Source organism: Eutrigla gurnardus (assembly GCF_963514095.1).
Source record: "Eutrigla gurnardus genome assembly, chromosome: 18".
NCBI lineage: Eukaryota > Metazoa > Chordata > Actinopteri > Perciformes > Triglidae > Eutrigla > Eutrigla gurnardus.
The window spans coordinates 8,232,505-8,253,185 of record NC_139929.1 but is presented as its reverse complement, the minus strand read 5'-3'; the positions used below and the strand labels follow the sequence as shown (position 1 = coordinate 8,253,185).

At 39.6% G+C, this 20,681-nt stretch overlaps 1 protein-coding gene across 1 annotated transcript; it reads right to left on the bottom strand.

Annotated features, from left to right (window-relative positions):
- Positions 1-1,439: 1,439 nt before the first annotated feature.
- On the bottom strand, positions 1,440-17,181 carry phex (phosphate regulating endopeptidase homolog, X-linked). Its single transcript, XM_084033680.1, has 22 exons — positions 16,825-17,181; positions 13,674-13,730; positions 13,362-13,523; positions 13,094-13,177; positions 12,297-12,523; positions 11,650-11,718; positions 10,864-10,980; positions 10,592-10,675; positions 10,278-10,420; positions 10,056-10,149; positions 8,595-8,723; positions 8,262-8,363; positions 7,291-7,368; positions 6,876-6,979; positions 6,715-6,773; positions 6,220-6,274; positions 5,195-5,262; positions 4,979-5,109; positions 4,669-4,734; positions 4,146-4,250; positions 3,509-3,585; positions 1,440-3,431 (listed from the first exon to the last, which is right to left on the bottom strand). Exons 1-22 carry the CDS (start codon positions 16,940-16,942, stop codon positions 3,329-3,331), a joined length of 2,232 nt encoding a protein of 743 aa, XP_083889806.1. The 5' UTR covers positions 16,943-17,181; the 3' UTR covers positions 1,440-3,328.
- Between the last annotated feature and the right edge of the window lie 3,500 nt (positions 17,182-20,681).

Sequence of the window (20,681 nt, the reverse complement as noted above, 5' to 3'; positions counted from 1 at the left end):
TGAAGATTCTACAACCCTCCAACACATCTGTAAACTCCACCGGTAGTAAGGTTTGATGCTGGTTTAGCTCAACAGAACTGTTAAATGTAATACATAGGGAGCAAATATCTAGCTGCAATCATTCTAACTTAACATTAAAACAACTTAAGAATAAGGTACTGTGAATACAATTGTATTAAGAGCAAAGAAGCTCGTACTTTTACCTCAGACAAACAATAGTTACCAGTAGAGAGTGTAGGATTCTGCTGCAGGTAGATCCCAGAGCAAACGCCTGAACTCAATCCCATGTGGCCTTGATCTAGCCAGGCTCCGCCCACTTCCTGTTCCTCCTCAGCTCCTCCTCCAGACATGCACTTCACAACTCCTCCTCTTTCTTGTGTTTCTGTGCACCATTCTTGGTAATGGTACATTGTCAACACCTCGGAAGCACAGAGAAGAAACGATATGATTTAATGTCTTTGCAAAATGCTAGCCGACGAGCTAACCACTAACACGCTAGCTGGCCGGGGTAGTCTCTCGTGTGTGGGTGTTTCAAATAGAGTTTATATAGTATAGAAATATAGTATAACTTTATAGTAAGTAAAATATGGTTAATGTTTTTTTTCATGATGCATTATTTATAATTCATAATTTATAATAATGGATTATGCAGCAATTCCCTTGGAATTAATTAAAGTTCACTGCAAAATGTTACCATATTAAAAGCTGTCGTGAGGCTTTAAACATGTATATAAACTATAAGTTTATACAATAAAGACATGAAAATGAATAGAAACATAAACTATGCGACAGCAATTAAAGTCAAAACAAGGGTGACATAGTAGAAGCGTACACCAGAAAAATAATATGAATAATTTGATGATATATTTAATCTGTATTATATAATGTCATGAATAAAACAGTAAAACATATTTACATAATATAAGAGTAGAGTACAGCAATATAGGATATACACAAATTCTAGTCTCTATGTTAGAAGGGGCCAGAGGAGGCTCTAGTAGGGTGACAGGGAGAGAAAGTAACAATAGAAGTGAACAACAGGTGTTTGATCTATTTCCTGTGTGGGTGAATCTGCCATTGACGATGAACGTCACAGTAACAATGGCAGCCGGGGGCCTGATGCATGATGTTGCTTACACATCTATTAAAAAGGAAACCTCTGGTCATTATCGTCCATCTCACTTACTCCCTCTCTTTGCCTTTAATCACCCCAACACACACACACACACACACACACACACACACACACACACACACACACACACACACACACACACACAAAACCATAACAGACTGGGGCACTGGACTGTGTTTTTAATTGGTGTGTATGGATGAGACTGCCGCCAGTGTTGCCACAGATACAAGTCATTAAAGTCACCCCCTGCCTGTAAATATAAGACACGCTTAAAGACACATGCAAACACATACGCACAGTGACAGGTCCAAGTTGCCATGGGAACGGCTTAAATAAATCACTGAGATATGTTGTGTGTAAAGGAAAATCAATAAATGGACATGCTTTCAGATGCAATGCCAAATCTCCTCGTCTTTTGTCCTCAATCCATCAGCACTTTCCTTTCACTGTCGGCCGCCTCGCTCAGGTTCTCTCTCAATTCACACATTATCCAAGTCACCTCATCAATCACAGGAAAGCAAGGTGAAGGGAAAAAAACGATTTTTATTAGGACCTAAACAGAAATAAGCACAATAATAATATAAAAAAACCAACAGTAACACAGTGAACCATAATCATATTTATTATAATGATGGAAAAGCAAAAAAAAATACTATTATTATAAATGAGGAAAAACATAAATAAACAACCGAACAATTCAGTGTTATCAATGCACTTATTTTCACTGTGGAGTCATAGATATTGATTATTCTTCAAAGTAAACCTTTACTGGGATATTAAAGAGATGATATTTTTTTAGGTCTGAAATGATAAATTGATCAGTCAGTTGACAAAATTAATTTTCAGCATTCTCAACTAATCATTTGAGTCATTTATCAAGGAGAAAAGCTTAAAGGTCGCTATTTTCAGTTTCTTAAAATGTGAGAATTTGTTGTCGCCGTTTTACATCGTTGCAAACTGAATATCTATTTTTCAATATTTTGATTTAGAGTAGAGATTTATTGTAGAAATAATTGACGGGTCAATCAATAATTCAAATTAAAAAAGCGATGAAGTGAAATTTCCTTGTGCCAATTATTTTAATCTATAAATCAAACCCTGAACTTTGGGTTTAGGAACAATGATCGTGTATTTTATTGATTACTTACATGTTTACTCCTGATGTTCAAAATATATATCCTTCAGAAATATTCCCTTTATTCCAGAGCTACATCAAATACAAACACTACAAACTAGCTGATGTGTGAGTGCACCTCAGCGGTGCAGCTCAGTGACAGAAAGACAAAGATGAATGGAGAGAGTGCATCTTGTAGTTTGAGTGCTTGTAATTCTGTGAGTTCATTTGCCTCGGGCTGAACTGCAGCAGAATGATTATAAATGTCTGACACAAGACGGAGATTGAAAACAAAGTGGAATAGAAACCAAGGTGGGACTAAGATGTATGAAAGCAGAGCCCAAAATATATGCTGTATAACCCCATATTATATAAGTCTTAAAATATGCCACAACGTTCATCATCATTTTAATTGTTGAATTGCCCCACAAGTACAAAATTACAATGCAGGATTTAACAATTCTTTAAAAAAGAAGACAAATAAGGATTTAAGACTTTATATGAGATTAAATTGGACTGTAAATATCCAACTGTTTTAAATTCTGTTTGGGTAATCATAAATTAATTTTGGGGAATTCATGCCTTCTAACGTTGACCTGATGTAATTCTGCTTCGGAACATTTGACATACAAGTTCAAACAAAAATATCTAGTCATTGTACCTTAGATTTAAACATTTTGTATTCCCATTACTAAATGTATCAAGTCACATGTACAGTACATATAGGGCTGTTGTCAAGAGGGACAGCCTCTTTTATCCAATATTTCTATCATCCATAAACTATGGTTTATGGAATTTTCACTGGTTAAAGGCTTCAGTGATCATTTTATCCAGTAAGTGTACCTCCGGAAAACGTTACAGCAGCCCATTAGAATATACAGCAGCCCATTAAAATGGCTTCAGTCGATAACATTTCCCACTCTTACCCAAACATGAGTGTGTTTTTTTCTGTGAGAAGAACTCATTTTGGGATTGTTCCCACATCATGTAAACTAATGTTGGAGAAGTCCAGCATTATTAGCTTTTTCATAGGACGTCCTGCCGACGTCTCTAGTTCAGGGTCAAGCTGAGATCAAAGGTCACCACACCCGGCAGGACTTTGCAGCTCGGTTCATAACCGACGACTCAGGGCAGCCGAACGCTTTCCGAAACTCTTCGAAGTTGCTCATCGCGCCGATAACTCTGCAGGGTGACAGTGATGTACAGGTCAGGTTGTAAGGACTGAGTGTGCATTCATCAGTGTTTGTGTGAGTCCTTACCTGTATTTTGATGGACTGTGAGCTCCACTCTGGACCTGATCCCTGGCTGCTTCTGGTCTGTATGCGTTACATCTCACCTAGAGAGCACATTGTAGAGATGAGGTCATTCTCTGTGTGTACCGAGTATGTTTATTCTCCCTTCCCTGCTTTACCATTTACTGGCAGCTAATTTGTATTTTATATGCAACATTATGAAGCATATGCAGTGTTGGAAGAACTCAGACTTTTTGACTGTATAAATGGATATAAATTATTCTGACGAACACGGCAGAGCTTTTTGGTCTATTTGACTCGAAATGGGACCATCATTTACTAAATGAACACTGTGCTGTATTGAAGAGGACTTCAAACTAGAGATTGAGACCATAAACTCATTTTTACAATGTTTACTGAGATCATAAATCAAGTGAGAAGTAGGGTCATTTTCTCATAGACTTCCATGCAATTGGACTTCTTTTTTGAAACCAGATGAGTCGCCCCCTGATGGCTAGTAGCGGGGAATGCAAGTTTAGCACACTTCAGCTTTGGCTTCACGTTTCGGAACCGAGTGAATTCAGACAGAAGAACACAGAAATGCTCTTACTGGTTAAAGCACTGGAAGAGTGGCAAAAAATAGTTTGTGTCCGTGTGTCCTTACATGTGCATAGCTGAGGAAAAACAGTTGGTTGTTGTTCAGTCCGACTCCAGGCAGCCGAAGCTCCTCCACACCACCTCTGTTTTCATCTACCCACCGCCTGTACGCCTGCACACAAACAGAGAACATTTTCTCACCTGGGCTTCTTAACACGACATGACACGTTTTACAAATAGCCATTTTCACACAAAAGACATCTTGAGTTGCAAAAATTCAGGCGACTAATAATTAAACGCTAAATAAATTACGAGCAAAGGCGAAGCCAACATACACAGGTAAAAAACTAATTATAAGCACAGTGAGAAGTGGCGTCAGTGCCAAGGTGCCGGCTGGCTCACTGGCATGGCTAGCTGGCATACCTGAATGCAATAAAACCATTAACGTCATTAGCTATACCTGTAGTTTTCCATAAGAAAGGTCCAAAAGTCCTCCCTAGTAAATATTATGCCTATATGATGTAACTTCTGCAAGATCAAGAGGAGCTTTTCTTCTTTGGTAGGTGTCATGTAAGAAAAACAGATCATACCCTAAAAGACTCTCTTATTCCTCCATTGTCTGCTATGTTTTCTGCCAGAGTCCTCTTACCCCGAACCTATGGAACAAAACACCCACACAAGCACATTGACAAAGTGAAATCTGCATCAGGGAGTCCTCATCCTATACATCTACTGAAAGACATTAAATATGGATATATTTGAAGGATAGACACACAGAAGATACATCTTAGAAGAAGTAAAAATAAAAAAATAAAAAGAAATGTAAAGAATATTCTTGACTCCATCGTCATTTGAATGTGATTTCATGTTTTCGGGGGAATTATTTTAAACATCTCTTACGTTTAGGCCTGCCTCCTTCCAGTGGTAGCCATTATACTGTTCAATCATACACTGGGTCTTCTCATTGAAGGCTGATATAGACCCATTAGTCCACCAGTGGTCGAGGTTGCCATTTTTGTCATACTTACGACCTGTTCATCATCAAAAAAAAAACAAAAAAACAAAGGATTAAAGGAAATTGAAATCTCTGACATTATCTAGTCCATCAGTACTTACCGTTATTGTCAAAGCCGTGTGTAAGCTCATGTCCTACTATCACCCCGATGGCACCATAACTTAAAGATCTGGAAACAGACAACAAAGGGATCGAGTTAAGTCACGTGGCTTCTTTTCTCACCAACATTTAAAACAGTGAAATGAAATTGCAGTCATTGCATGAGATGAAGGATAAACTAAAAAGACATACTGTTAGCTCTGATGCTAATGGACTTTCTGACAGTGAGCTTGCTAACTCGGAGAGCATTTGTTTAACCATTCTATAATTCTTTATTGAATTACTTCATCTAAAATACTGAGAATAAAATACCAGTGCTAACGTTGTGTCATCCCAGTTAGCATTACCGATGATACTCGCAGCCGTCTCTCAGTGGAATGCCACGTGTGGCTAATTTTAGCTAGCAAGCTGACGAGCTAAGATAGGGGTAAAATGTTTTGAAAATACATTTAAGGCAAGTGCAAGTGTTTAACAGTATTTTCACTGGTTTCCAGATAGTCACTTTATTTCTAGATTCTAAAAACTGCCTATGATGAGATTGCAGCTTAAATAAATCCAAGTTCTATTTTTAAGAATATCACTTCCATTGACAGTCATTAAGAGATTTGCTTGGACTTCCATTTGAAAAAAGAGAAAGCGTTTAAGAAGTTACTTTATTCATTTAAGTCTTTGGGTAACAAAATCATGAATCCTCCAGATTTCAAACATAGGCCTATATTTCAGAATTAACAATGGTTGTGAAATATTTACCAATGATTTTTAAGAAACATAATTATAGAATTTTGTTAAAAAACTTAAATTGAAATGTATATATTTTTTAAGAAAGGTATGATGTAGGAGGTGTAATTTCATGATCTGTGGAGCATGAGGTATTAAATGCTGTTTGTCCACAGGCCTTACAGCTACAGTTCTTCTCTGTGGTTTTCTATTAGAGGTTTCATGTCAGAATCATTATTTCAGAGTAAAAAGCAGGAGGTGGCATTTTTCTTTGGTCTGTTCGAAGAGTGTCACATTTCTTTCATCTCACCTCGGATACTCTCTTCCCCAGAAAAAGGGTTTTTGAAGCTCTCCAGCGGGAAATCCTAAAAGAGAACATCAAAAAAAAGTATTTGTCTTTTTGTCTTCAGCCCTGTCCAGATAGGGTTCGTTAACTGCAAATGTTTGGGTAATTCTTTTAAAATTTCAGCCTGTGTGAGGCAGTTATATGTGATTAAAAAGTCAGAAGTTTCAGAAGAACTTTTATAAAACAGATCCCACTTTACCTATATTAGAAAGCACATGTCCTCTCTGTCAGTTTTACTTTGGTTTTAATGCAAATTCCCAATTATTTCTTACACTGAACTGCCCACTCAGCCATTTCACAGGGACAATAATCCTCCACAAAATGTATCCGAGGCAGATACTTAATTGAAATCACTGATGTGTAGTGCAGCATCATCCTGTCTGGACAGGGCTTCAGAAACCTCTGAATAATTTCATTAAATATCAGTGTCTCAGGATGAACTCGTCTGTTGTATCTTACTGATTTGATTTGTGGATGAACTGTAGAAGGCGTTCACTGTCGTTGGGTTTGTAAACCACCTGCAACACAACCACACACACACACACACACACACACATTATGGCATGAAAAACACAAAAATGTCACACGGAAAGTTGACAGAGATTAGAGCTGCTTCTTACTCTGTACGTGGGACGCTTTTTCGGAGCCAGGCGATATCAGATTGGGCGATGGACTTTAGAGTCTGCATCACATTCCCGTAGTAGTCATCCTCACTGAACATGAGCTAAACAGGCAAACATGCAAATGTGCAGTGTTAAGTACTGTCGCACTGAGATACTTAAATGTCAAGATTTTTTTTAAATACAACTCTGTGTTAATTTTTTTCGTTTGCATCTTAGACAAACTGGTGAGCATCACTCAGGTCATGAATCATGAGTAACATTCATGGGTGAGGAGATGAAAGCAGAGGTAAAACCAATAATTATAAAAATCAAACCAAAGTCAAGCCAAGACACGCTTTCAATTTTACATTTTCATTTCGGATCGCCATGTTTCTTCTGTCGAAGAACTAGCTTTCAGCTGTTCCATACAAACCTGCTTTAAATCTTCATTGAGGTAGGTGTCGTTCTTAATAAACTCAGGGTAGCCAACTTTTGCCAGGACTGCATGAGCCTTGAGAGAGGGACAACAATGAATGAATGTGATGGAGAGTTTAAAAAGATAAAAATCTATTTAATGGAAAAAGGTAAAATTTTGTTACAAGCAATAAAGAGTAGGATTCACAACCACGGCGCCCGGACAAAAATGGCTTTGTCACATAAGAAATAAAGAACTAGCCGGAATAAAGAGGCTGTATCTAAATGCAACAATGTTGGATTTGTATGCGGTCGCTAATGAAATGTGCAAATCTAACTGTAGCAAAAAGTCAAGGTGAACCTGATTTGTTTGAATGTTTTCAATACGGTCGTGCCAAAGTCGGTGGATGAGGAGGCGTTTGGCTCAAAGAGAAAAGTACATCATGAAAGGAAATGTCTAAAATTCAAAATAGCTCTTCAAGGACAAAGACAGTGAAATGAAGGCGAGCACGGCACTGCTGTGACAAAGGAAAATAAGCAATCAAAAAATGTGTGAGCACTCACGAGATGAAGCAGAATCCACACAAATCAAAGTTAGATTCTCATCGTATTCGGGTTTAAAGCTGCAGTGATTAATATTTATATCAAGAATAACTGAAATGACTGTGTGTGATGTGACGGGGGACCTGCAGAAATGATGACCAAGTCTGTAACTTCACCTCTATTAAGTATTTTAATCTTTCAGCTAATTTCTTTTTTTTTTTTACTGCCAATAATTGGAAACCAAAGCAGTGCTGCCCCCAAGTGGCCAAAGAAAAAAACATTAATGCAGCTTTAAGTTTGAAGTAAAAAAAAAAATGTATTGGAGAAATAGTTTAGAGTTGAGAGTAAATAAGAGGGAATAAAAGAAAAGTGGCTTTTTAAAGATTACTCTCAGTGTATAGGAAAGAAAGGAAGAAACATGGTGATGAGGCCGTCAGCTGTTCTTACCTTCTCTACGGCTCTCTCCTTCGTCAGTTGATCCATCCAGTCGTTCTCCTTCTCCAGCATGTCGATGAACGCCCAGCGAATGCCGGCGATCAGCTCCTCCATCTGAGAAACACGCACTCAAATTAATTAGAGACCTTTTACAAAAAAAAAACTGCATTGCCACGTAAACACACACACATTCACACTGACGCAGACGACACAATGTTACACGTCTGACATCATCTCCAGGTGACACTCAGACAAAATACACTCAAATCTGTTGCACACATATACACAAATTTGAACACTTGACCCACGATTTGGGACATGATGTCATTTGCAGAGCACACGCACCATGTGTTTCTTGTCCTCCTGGAAGTGTGTGTTGACAAAGAGGCGCCCGGTAGCATAAATAAGGGAATTCTCGACGTAGTTAACGCACTTATCCCAGCGCGGGGTCAGAGAGGTGGTTCCCGTGGTTACCTGGTGGGGGTGTGAGAGACGGAGTGGTAAGGTGACATTGTCTCTTCCTCTCTCTCGGCTTCTGAATCATTACTCAGAACTGATATTTAAGCATAACTTCACATATATCATAATTTGGGTTTACGGCAGGCTATAATGTTTTCATTTCGAGCTCACTCTTAAAAATAGAAAACCATAGCAGTCAAAGTTACACAACTTTCCCAGCTCTGTAATTATTGTCGTGAACTTTTGGGGACGATTGAGTAAAGTGAAGCGTGGATGTGCTACTGACATTTCTCAGGCTTTTCTCATTAGAGTTTTTATAGACTGTATGTATATGAGGCTTTCAGAGTGGAAAAGTGACTAAATATGTATACTAATTACACAGTAAAAGACCTTGCAATGAGTTGGAGTGTTTTAAATCTCCTCTCAAGACCTATTTATACTCAAAGGCATTTTGATCACCTAATTTCCTCTTATTCTTCATATACACTTGCCTGTGATTTATACATTTATTCAAATGCCCTTTATTGTTGTTGTTTTGTTCTATAACTTTCAAGTACTTTGTAGAACTGCCTTAAAAGTTGCTATGAGTTTGACCAACTTGCTATACAGAATGCAGTGCACAAAGGAAGCTACTCGCAGCTATAAAACTAAATGCTTCATCATTCAAAAATCTGTCACCCATAACTTGGACTATTACTATAACAGGGCTGTAAAACGTACATTTTTGAAATTGTGCTGAAGACACAAAAAAGCTTCAAAAAAGCTTTGTTTCAAAAGCTCTGTCAATGCTGCAGGGAAAATGAAAATATGATAGAACAATATTAAATCCTATATTGATTAATGGCTTAAAAGATATCAGAATGTAATGTACCTAGCTAAACATATCGTATAATCAGCCTGTGAAATATCCACCAAACTCCCCCAAGTTGTCAAACCCCAAAGTCAATGGAAGCTTCAGACCTGAGCACATGGATTTCATGTATATCAACTGATATAAACAGTGTAGTAATCATGTGGATGTGTGCATTTAGAATCAGATAGATTTATTGTTTGTTACATGAAGTATGAACTCAAGCCTCTTCCTGTATACAGAAGAGCTACATAGTGTAATTTAAACCAAATTCCCTAGTTTCACAGCCAAATACTTTCCATATAAACACATGCTGTATAAAGTGGGACAGCTGGGAATGTCAAATAAGAAAAGAAAACAGTGTATTTTTACATAAATTAATGAGTTGTTAATGGGTATATCTGTCCTGCAACTCATTCAACGTGTCAGTTAATCTATGGATTTAAAAATCATCTAATTACAGACGATGAGATTTGGAGGATTCTTTCTGTACCAACCCGAGCAAAGTCCAGGTATCTGTAAAGGAAACGACGACTCAGAGCGGTGATCCTGGACAAAACTGTCCTCCATTGTACGTAGTTAGCTACTGTCCTGGAAAGAGAGAGAGAGAGAGAGAGAGAGAGATTAATTAATTGCCTACATGTAATCTCATTATACATTCTAATGTACGTATAATGAGAGACAGGAGCCCTCAAGCCCCACTGTGTGCTCATCTGTACCTGGGATCTGTGGTGTTAATGAGCTTGAAAAGTTCCTTAAAGTACTGCGGAGCTCGGACGATGATGGGCTCAGAGGAGGAGATGGACCGAGCCGGGTCGACGTCAGACTCCACCACAGTTTTTACAAAACTCAGCCAATCAAACTGCAGAAAGAGGGGACATGTGGAGGAGAGGTTATTTATTATATAGGAATAAAAAAAATTCTGTCTTTCAGACAGAAACAACAAATCCTCAAAATATCTATTATGTGGTATTTTACTGATCCACACCTGGAGGGAGACCTGTGATGTCTGCAGGATATGTATATAAAGTACCTGTGGTATGGAGCGCTGCAGGCGAGAGAGTGAGTATCTGTTGTACATGTTCTCACTGGTGCGGTTTTCAAAGGGAATCAGGATCTGCAGGCACAATGACAAGTGTTACACTGCCGATCCTAAATTCAAACATTAAATCACTTCAAATAATTCAGAATCAATTTCATGGTTAATGATGCTGGGTTTTAATTAGCTCCAGAGCTATTGAGGCCAATCAAATCATCTCCTCTGCATTCAGTGGGATTTATATTTATTGGACAAGACGTCTTTACGTGAGCCAGTTTGGTCTCGAAGGCGAGAGCCTCTTCCATCTGGGTCAGTGCTGCTTTCTCTGGAGCGCCCAGCATGACGGCTGTATCTACCATCAAACTCAGCAAGGCTGCACGATACTGGAGGGAGAGGGAGAGAAGGAGGGAGGGTGAAGGGAGGGAAAAGCAAAAAAAACAACAAAAAGACAAATGTAATTTATTCTTTCATTGCTGTGAGCTACTGTCACCGACATAGAGATACCAATCAAGGCTTAATAACATAATTCAGATATTGTTATGCAGCTGTATCAGTTTGTGGTATTCATGAAGATTCTTTTAAATTATGATCACCCATTTTAAAATGTAACAAAACAGGTACCAATGCAGAATATAGTGTAGCTTAACATCAAAAATTTTTTTGCATATATATGTGGGTATGTACTGTACCTTTCTACTGATTGTGAAAGTGTACTAATAGACAGTGAGAGTTTTTCCAGTTGAGAAAAATTAGTCACTGCATACCAACTGCATTTATTATTATCGCCTAATGAGACAGTTATTCGTGGGGCAATCAGTATCAGCTGCCTCTTCCACTAACCATCTCTTGTATTATGACCGGCTAACATTTGTGTCTGGAAAAAAGCTCTTGTTCAGATCAAAAAATAAATAAAACATTTACTGCTGATATTTCAAGCGGCTGAAATTCTTTTCTGCTACAATTTATCACTCGAGCAGAAAGGAAATAGCTGCAGGAAGAGGAGTTTTTACATGACAGGCAAAAAAGGGGTGAAAGATGGAGCAGAGACTCACCGACAGGGCAGAGGAAGTGTTGGTGATGTAGTCTTCCCTGGAGGGCAGAGACAAGGACACCTGATCGAGCTACGTAAAGACAAAGAGCACAGGTTAGCTTCTGCTGCTCTTTGGGTTCAATTTTTGTTATTTTATCACTTTTGCTGCAGCAGTAAAAATCTGAAAAATGTGACTGAGCGAGGCACTGAACCTGTATCTACCTACATGTCCACGCTAATGGTTTAGCATATTTTAACTGTAAATTGTGCATTTTTTTAACATTCGATTGTTCTATTTATTCAATGCCGGAATTGAATAATAAGCAAAAAAAAAGTGAATGAAAAGTATTCACAATTATTGAAAACAAAAACCACCAATATGGTATTTTAGAGATTCACTCCAACTTTGGGGAAATATGGTTATTTATTTCTTGACGAGATTATCTTATCTGCAAGTTTACAGAGCAGCCAGTTTACTTAGGACATACAGCAAATATTTGAAATGGGGGGAAACAGCTAGATAAAAAGCTCCTAGCTATAAAATCTGTACATACAAATTGTCAAAATAAGATTTTGTGGTTAACTAGGGGTGTCCAAAATGTAAAATATAAAATGTGGAAAATGCGTGTGCATAAAGAGTTATGATTGCGTGAACTGTGGATGTCTGACCTTGATGATGTAGTGTAAGGAGTTTTTGTCATCGGGGGAGACGTACAAGCGAATCAGGACGCTCTTACTGTGCTGGTTCCTCATCTCTGCCAGAGTCTTCAAGAGGTTCCATTCCTCCGCAGACCAGCGGTACTCCCCGCCGAGCCCATCCCCCAACACAGGCCACCGAAACTCAGGCTGTCTGAGTGTTTTCAACATGGGTTTGGTGTCCACCTGCTCCAGTACAGCTGTGTGAGCACACACAGATACGTACTTTCACTATTTATTCTCTGTTTGTTTGGTTTTGTGTGTGTTAAGATGTTCTATTTTCCGTTGGATCCTCCAAAGCCTTTGACCTATATCTACCATGGGGATCAATAAAAGCTTGCCTTCTTTATATTATAATTGTGTCTTTGGGTGTGCTTTTGACTTACAGCACCTTTTGTGAGGACATTTCTGTATTGTGAGGACATTTCTGTATTGTGGGGACATTTGGGTTGTTGTACACAGACCATTTTGAGGGTCATTTTGGTTAAAGGTTCAAACTAGGTTTAGATTGAAATGAGGTTGAGTTCGGGATCAGGCATGTAGTTGGGATGGTTATGGTGAGTTAATGTAAACAACAGTCCCCACAAGGGCTAAAAGAACGCTTGAGTGTTGTGTGTGTTTGGTTGTATACTTACACCCTGGGGACTCTGCTCCAATTTAAGGACTCACTCCCAATTTGGGGTTTGGATTAGGGTGAGAGTTGATCTTATGGCATCTCATGGGTATGATAATGGTTCGGGCTAAGCTAAGTTGGTGTGTGTCAGACTCACTCTCATTCAGACAGGAGCGATAGAGGATCTTAGCCTTGGTCACAGCCTCCAGTTCATCAGGGGCCGAAGGAGCTTCCAGTAACTCTGACAGAGAAAAACAAACTGCCATGACCTACAGCTCCAACATTTAAGTCATTGAAGAGTCTTGTGTCTTTAAAATTATTTTCACATGTATACCAAAAGAGCTCTTATTGCCATTTGATGGAACGTTTTACATCTATGTAAGTCTACTTTCATCATGGTGGATGAAATTAGTGGGCAAACGCACCTTTGAGTCGGATATCCACCTGCTGTCGCAGCCAGGGGTAAATGCCATACGAGGAGGAATCTTCAGGAATCGGGTTCTCCTTAAACCAACTGCCGCAGGAGAATCTATAGAAGTCATCGCAGGGGTTAATAGTGGGATCCATTTTACTCAGGACCGACCCGGCTACAAGAGGGAGACAAAAGATAAAAACACAACCTTGTGAGTCCAAATAATAACCTTTGGGTTCTAATTAAAATGTATCTTAGGCTCAACAAATGAATATACAAACAACAGTAATTGTACGTATAGAGACAGTTTACCAGCACTCCTCACCTGCTTCAATGCATTCTGGGGTTAGACAGAACTCCTCTTGACTGGATTTCTGAGAGACTGGCGAAGAAAACAAGTTGAGGATGAAGCTTGACAATTGAAATGTAAAAAATCCACTGGGGCTAAAACAGGTTGCATGCATGTTCTTTTGCAACAGTGAACCACTTCACATCTATAAACATAAAGTCCACTGCTGCTTGGTGGCTATTGGGGAATGTTAACATAATGTGTAGGTCAACAAACCACATTTCACCAATTAAAATGTGATCACTGTGCAACCCTGTCTCCTGAAAAATACATTCCAATACAAGTAAACTAAAAAACTAAAAATGTCTTTATCTGGGAATGTAATCTTTCAGGCTGTGACAAGTCAGCAAACTCAACTTGCTGCTAAATACCATGAGATGCAGCTGAAAGCAAAGTGAGTAAGTGTGGTGCGATTGTTCTGTCAAAGACGTGATTATGTTTAACGATCAATAGTTTTGTATGGACACAAATTTAATTAATAATTGTACATTTTATTGGGGATGTTAGATGGACAGAAACATTGATGATAAAATGTGAGTAAACACATTTTTGTGAAAACTTTCTTTATAATTAACACTTTGCACCACACGCAATGAACACAGAAGTTTGCAATGCTATGTTTATCAAATAGCTTTTCCAGCCATTTAGTCACCAGTAAGTCATGTTTCCAGCATATTTCACAATTCTGAACAATATTTTTTAAATGAAAAAAAAAAGAAAACAGTATTGTCTTCTTGAAAAGGCTGCAATGTTATTACTTTTCTTTCTATAATACAAACTGTCAATGAATGAAGTGAAGAGAACTGAAATTGTCGAACTTTGATTCAACTCAAAATGCTGGATGCCTGCAAGACGTCCATAAGGTACATTCCCACAATCCACTCTTTATCAAATATAGTACAAACACAGACCAAAGTGCAGTTGATACAGCTGGAGGGCAGTCAGAGTGAACACTTAGCAGATTCAATTTTTAACCTCATGCCTGCCTGCAACAAGAAAAATGCACCAACTACAACCGCCCCTCTACTTTTAGCTATGCGATACACATCCTTGAATCACAAAAATCCAAAATACGCACCAGGTTTTTAATTTAAACTTGACCGAGGGATGAATTCACCTCACACACTTCTAATAAAAGCTATCACAATAGCACAGAATAGAACTGCGTGTAGTTTATGCTGCTCGCAGTGTAACCACAGGGTTCGCCATCCACTTCCTTTCCAAGGTGAACGAACACCGCCGTATGTGACCTCTTGGCAGAAACCGCTGTTATGTGATGTGGCTCTGAGGGCGACCAGAGGCAGCGCTAGCCCACGACGCCGACAGATTTAGAAACCAAATCTCCATTGTGAACGGATGAGCGGAGCGTTACAAAGCTGCGCCGCAACGTCTGACCTCAGAGGTCGACTGCTCTTTGCTGCCTGGTTTGAGCCGTTGCTTTACGTCAAGCCCACAACCAGCACATGCACACACTTAGGACTTCAGCCCTGCATGACCCACTTGGCCTGGGACAACCTCAGCAACCCTCCAATGACTGTAACGCACACACAGCTCAAACACACACGTCTGAGGCTCGGCTTCACAACACGGAGTTTAGAAAAACACATTAAAAAAAGTCACCACCACTTGGCTTGGCTTCCCGTGCCTGATCATTCGCATGGCAGACCAGAGGAGGGGTTCCATTAGAGTGGGTGTGTGGTACTGCATACACAGTCACATCACATAATTACACGGCAGTGCCACCACAAGAATGTTGGCTTCCCTCGGTAACAAAAAAGAAACAATACTCCCACCCCAGACGTATACACATGCACCCTTCCCAGTGACGACCATCCTCACTACGACTACTGACTCTTAAAGGAGTAGTTCAACATTTTAGGGAATTAACTAGCTAGCTCGGCTCTGCCTACCTGCACCCATGAAGCTCATTAATTAGCTTGTTTGAATCTTGTTTAGTGAGTTAACTTGACATTTTTATATAGATTGAACAAACAAGATTCAAACTTATTTTTGTGTGTTTTGCGTGTCAAGCTAAGCTAACGTCTCCTGGCTCTATCTTCATAATTGGAGAGATAAGTTGCTGTTTACTCAAAATAAAACAAAGTCTGTCAATTTTAAGAATCCTGAAACATTTTTAAATTAAAATTTAACTTTCATGAAAAGTGAAGAAAGTTATTGAAAGGGTTACGTTGCACTGTTTCTGTGTCTGACGTTTGATCTATCAGGGAAAGTTGTGGCGAGTGCTTCACAAGTTGGTTTCTTTCCTGAATTTCCGGCTGTGTATCTGGATTTGTGTCTAATATTTAAGAAAGTAAGATTGACAAATCAGCCTTTTCTCTGACAGAAGGAAACATCTGGAATGTTCCACCTCTGGAAATAAGGACACTGCATACAGCACACTTACAGATCCGGAAGTATGACTAAATCTATACAACTTGACTCGTTCTACATTGCTCATGTTGTATAGCTTATTGTCTTATATTTTGTCTTAAAGCCTTTAATGTCTTTTGTAAAGTTTTTGTTGAAAGCTGCTCCACAAATAAACATTAATTGCGTTGCGTAAATTCATCAGGTCAAAGTATTGCATCACTTCCATTCCCTCTCTTATTTTCATTGCTACAGCATATTGTGTATTTAATCTTTGCCTGTTCTTAGCTGGACTTCTGGGTTTGATTCTCATTAATACGTCTTAATTAATGTGCACCCCCCCCCTCCCCCAATGAATAAACAGAAAAAAAAAAACACTCTACCCGTTAATCTACCACACAATTCCCTGCTAATTCATTTCACAATCTGCAGATAACCCACAAAGTGTCCGCACACATTCTTTTCCCCAGAGTTCAACTTGACTCCCGCAGTTCGGCATGGAGAGTACATGTGTATGTGTTGCATGTGTATGTGGGCGTGTTTGAAACCTTATATGAACCAGAAATAGTTTTGACACAAGTTACCCGCGAGCCCTCCACTAAGACCTTTGCTCCCACTGGCTTGCTTGTGTGTTATTTACAGTCTGCATGAACTATAATCTGAGGACAGCATGCGATACTTTTCCCACTGAATTCCTTCCAAATTAGAATGCAGGTTTACAAAAAACTATAAGAGGTGTGTGTTTGTGTGGTGGACTTACCCAGAATGAGTGCAAGTAGCAGAGCGGCACAGACACACACACACATGGCCAGGGCTATCCTGTAGAGACGGCTGTTGCCCCTCTCAGGTTTACCGCCACCTAAACGCTCCAGTTCCATTACTCACGCTATGAAATTCACACGCATAAAATCTAACTCACAGGTGGGGAAGCACTGAGAGGATAAACTAGAAAGCAAAAATATCTGTTTTAAAAAAAATGTACAAAACTAAAAAATCCAAAAAGGTTAAAATAACATCTTCCTAAAATTACACATTTTCTCTATGAACTCTGGTCTCTCGCCCAACAATCTTATATCACGTTCCCAATCTGTTTCTCTCTGTCTCACTGCTGCTTTGTGTCTATCTGTAACTACTCTAACTTCTCTCCAGCTCTTCAAACTATGCCTCCCTTCATCACTCCTCCTCTCCCCCAACACTCCTCCCATGCCTCCCTCCCTCCCTCCCGGACAGAAGGGCTTACCAGTGATGACCAGAGATCATTTAATGCAATCAAACCAGAACATTATCTGTGTGTTACTGTGTAGCGTTCAAGGCTGCAGATCTTGTTAGTAGCCTAAGCACACATGTGAAGTGTGTGTTTGTGTGTGTGTGTGTGTGTGTGTGTGTGTGTGTCTAATCAAATGTTCAAAACAGCAGGGTGTTCTAGAAACGTTTATCAGATCAGACAGCCAGTCGACCAGAAGAAAATTATACACACACACACACACACACACACACACACACACACACACACACACACACACACACACACACACACACACACACACACACACACACACACACACACACGGCCCTGATTCCCATCGATTAATCTGATGATGATGATGATGATGATGAAGGTGACGTGGTCACAAAGCATCAATAGTTGCTTTGAATAGACAGAGGTGGTGATGACAATGACACCGCAGCTCCTGATTGGCCCTCAACCTCCCCCCTGCTGTGGTGAGAAACCCTTTTCCGCACGTGCTCATTAAGGTTTGGGGCGTCAGCCGCAACGTCCTTATATAGACGCGACTTCCTGCGATGCTTAAAACACACATTCATCAAGCAGACACATGGGCCGCCATGCTATTGTTCACTATTGTGACTTACAATCACTTTGTGTCATGACTGGATTCCTGTTTTAACATCTCAACTCCCGTTATTCTAGTTCGGCTCGTCTCAGTCACCACTGAGGTCCAGACTGAAATATCTCAACAGCTATTGGATGGATTGCTGTGAAATTGACATTCATGATCACCAGAAGATAAATCCCACTGATGCTACTGATCTATTCCTATAGCGCCACCAGCAGGTCAAACTTATCACTCTTTCAGTAATATCTCAGCATGGATTGGCTCAACATTCATGGTTCCAGAAGATGAATCCCACGGACTTCATCCTCTGAATTTCCCTTTAGCACCAAAGTGCATCAAAGTGATCACTTATTTTGTGGAACATCTCAACATCTATAGATGCATGGGTTAAAAAGACGTATTAAATGTCATGGTCCCCAGATGATGTATTCTAATTACTTTTCTAGTCCTACCAACAAGTTGACATTTTTGTTTTGCAATGAAATGTCTGTGCAACTTTGCATTGCCATGCAATTTTGCGAGCAACATTCATATTTCCCAGAGGATAAATCCCGCTGATTTCGGGATCCCCTGACTTTTCCTCTAGTGCTACCATGAAGTTCACATTTGTTAAATATCTTCATATCTATTAGATGGATTGCCCTGAAGTTGGCTACAGGTATTCATGGTCCTCAACTATGAACCGCTCACCTCCAAATCTTGGTTTAGTTTGTGACCAAATACTAGCACGACTACTGACATTGCAATCAGGCTCAACTGTACTTTGTTTAGTGTTAATAGGATAAATGCTGGCACGCCAACACCTGCTAAACACAAACATGCTACGACGCTACTGTGAGCATATCATTTAACTCAAAACACAGCTGTGCCTCTAGCATGAGTGCAGACTCTTCATCCCGTTAACACCGAGGAGGTCACCGAGTTGATTCAGGGGCCCCATTTCTCAATAAGAAGCAGACCTTTCTGGCCTCTCCTCCTCCTCTTCATCATCCTCCCATGTCTGTGTACCCAAACATCCCTGCAGGCCGTCATTACCCAAAGATAAGCAACCAAAACACACATGCAAGGACACATCAGTAATCATTTCAGAGATTAGGGGACGGAAATCAGTCATTGAAATGTCTCTTATCTGAACACAAACACGCACACGTTAAAGACAGCGACACGGCCCGATCTTCCCTCAAACGTCCCTAATTATTCAATGATGAAGTGTCTGATAAGGCGGGTTTTGAACCTGCTGACAGAGGTGTCTGTGCATCGTGGTAAACACCTCTGTGGCTTCGCTGAGGGCCGTTCAGTATTTACATGTCTGCAGGAAACACCCTTCCAAATTGTAACGTGTCATCTCTCACAGTGCAATCACTGCACGACTCCCTGAAAAGACTCGAGAAACACTGCGGTCTGGAAGACAATGAGCCAATATGCTGTATATATAAAGTCCCAAAAGGAGCATTGGGTGATCTATGAGATCTGGAGAGGCAATGTTTAGACCTTTGAATACCTCATTTAGCGAATACAAAAACTAACAAAATCATTTAATTCTCTATGAAATGGTTTCTATAACAAGGTATTCCACTATTGGTAAGCGATATAAAAAAGTGTCTATATACTGCTTATAAATGTGAATTTAAACTTAAATAAAATCTCAAAAACGTGTTAATTATATGTTTGTTTTTCTTAGTTTGGGTAAATAGAATCAATCAGATAAATACATCAATGTTTAAACTTATGTTAGAGTATCAAGTTATATTGGCATTTTCTAAATCTACCTCAAAGCATTTTATCCACACAAAAACATGCAAACTAAGAGAGAAGAAATGGATCAAATGTTACTTCACAAAGGAACTGAAATGTGGTGTCTCAGATATAATCTGATGTGGGATATATGACACAAAATTCCCAAAATATGAAGATAAATGAAACATGGAATAAACTGTAAAGCTTTCGCAAATACGTAAAGCAAATGATCCATATTCTGCAGTTTGAGCTTTTTCCACTTGGTTAGATACTTAAAGGAAAACACCACCGCATTTCCATACTGAACTATGTTCTGCTCTGATCTTAGACGAGGTGATACATACCTCCCTCTCCTCTGTGCGTGCACTCAATGGCTGTTGCGCGCACTCGGCGCAGCGCTAATTTGCTAGCATGTAGCTTGTCCCAGTATATTCCTTAGGATCCAAAGGGGGGTGAAGTTAGAAGCGACCAAGCACTTCCACGTTGTCCCTATTTAAATACGGTTACGTGAGTAGTTACACGACCCAAGTTTGGTTACACAAAATGAAACATGCTAATTTTTCTAAGCGGATAACAAGGATAACTATATAGTATGGCGGAATAACAACTGGAAGCACTTCGACGTCGGCGCAGTAATATCATCACTCCGCTCCCCCTCTTACTTCCGTCAATAGAACCTACGTGACCTGCACGCCGTCGCCTGCACCAGCTGTAGTAGTTTGTGCACAGTTGAGGAAGCATCAGGTTGTAGTAAGATAGTTTGTGAACAATCAAACATCATGGTTATAACGTGGATCGTACAGGGTTGTGAAAACAAGCAGAAGGTATATAGTCCCGTCATGTTTTGAGTGATGATATTACTGCGCCGACGTCGAAGTGCTTCCAGTTGTTATTCCGCCATACTATCTAGTTATCCTTGTTATCCGCTTAGAAAAATTGGCATGTTTCATTTTGTGTAACCAAACTTGGGTAGTGTAACTACTCACGTAACCGTATTTAAATAGGGACAACGTGGAAGTGCTTG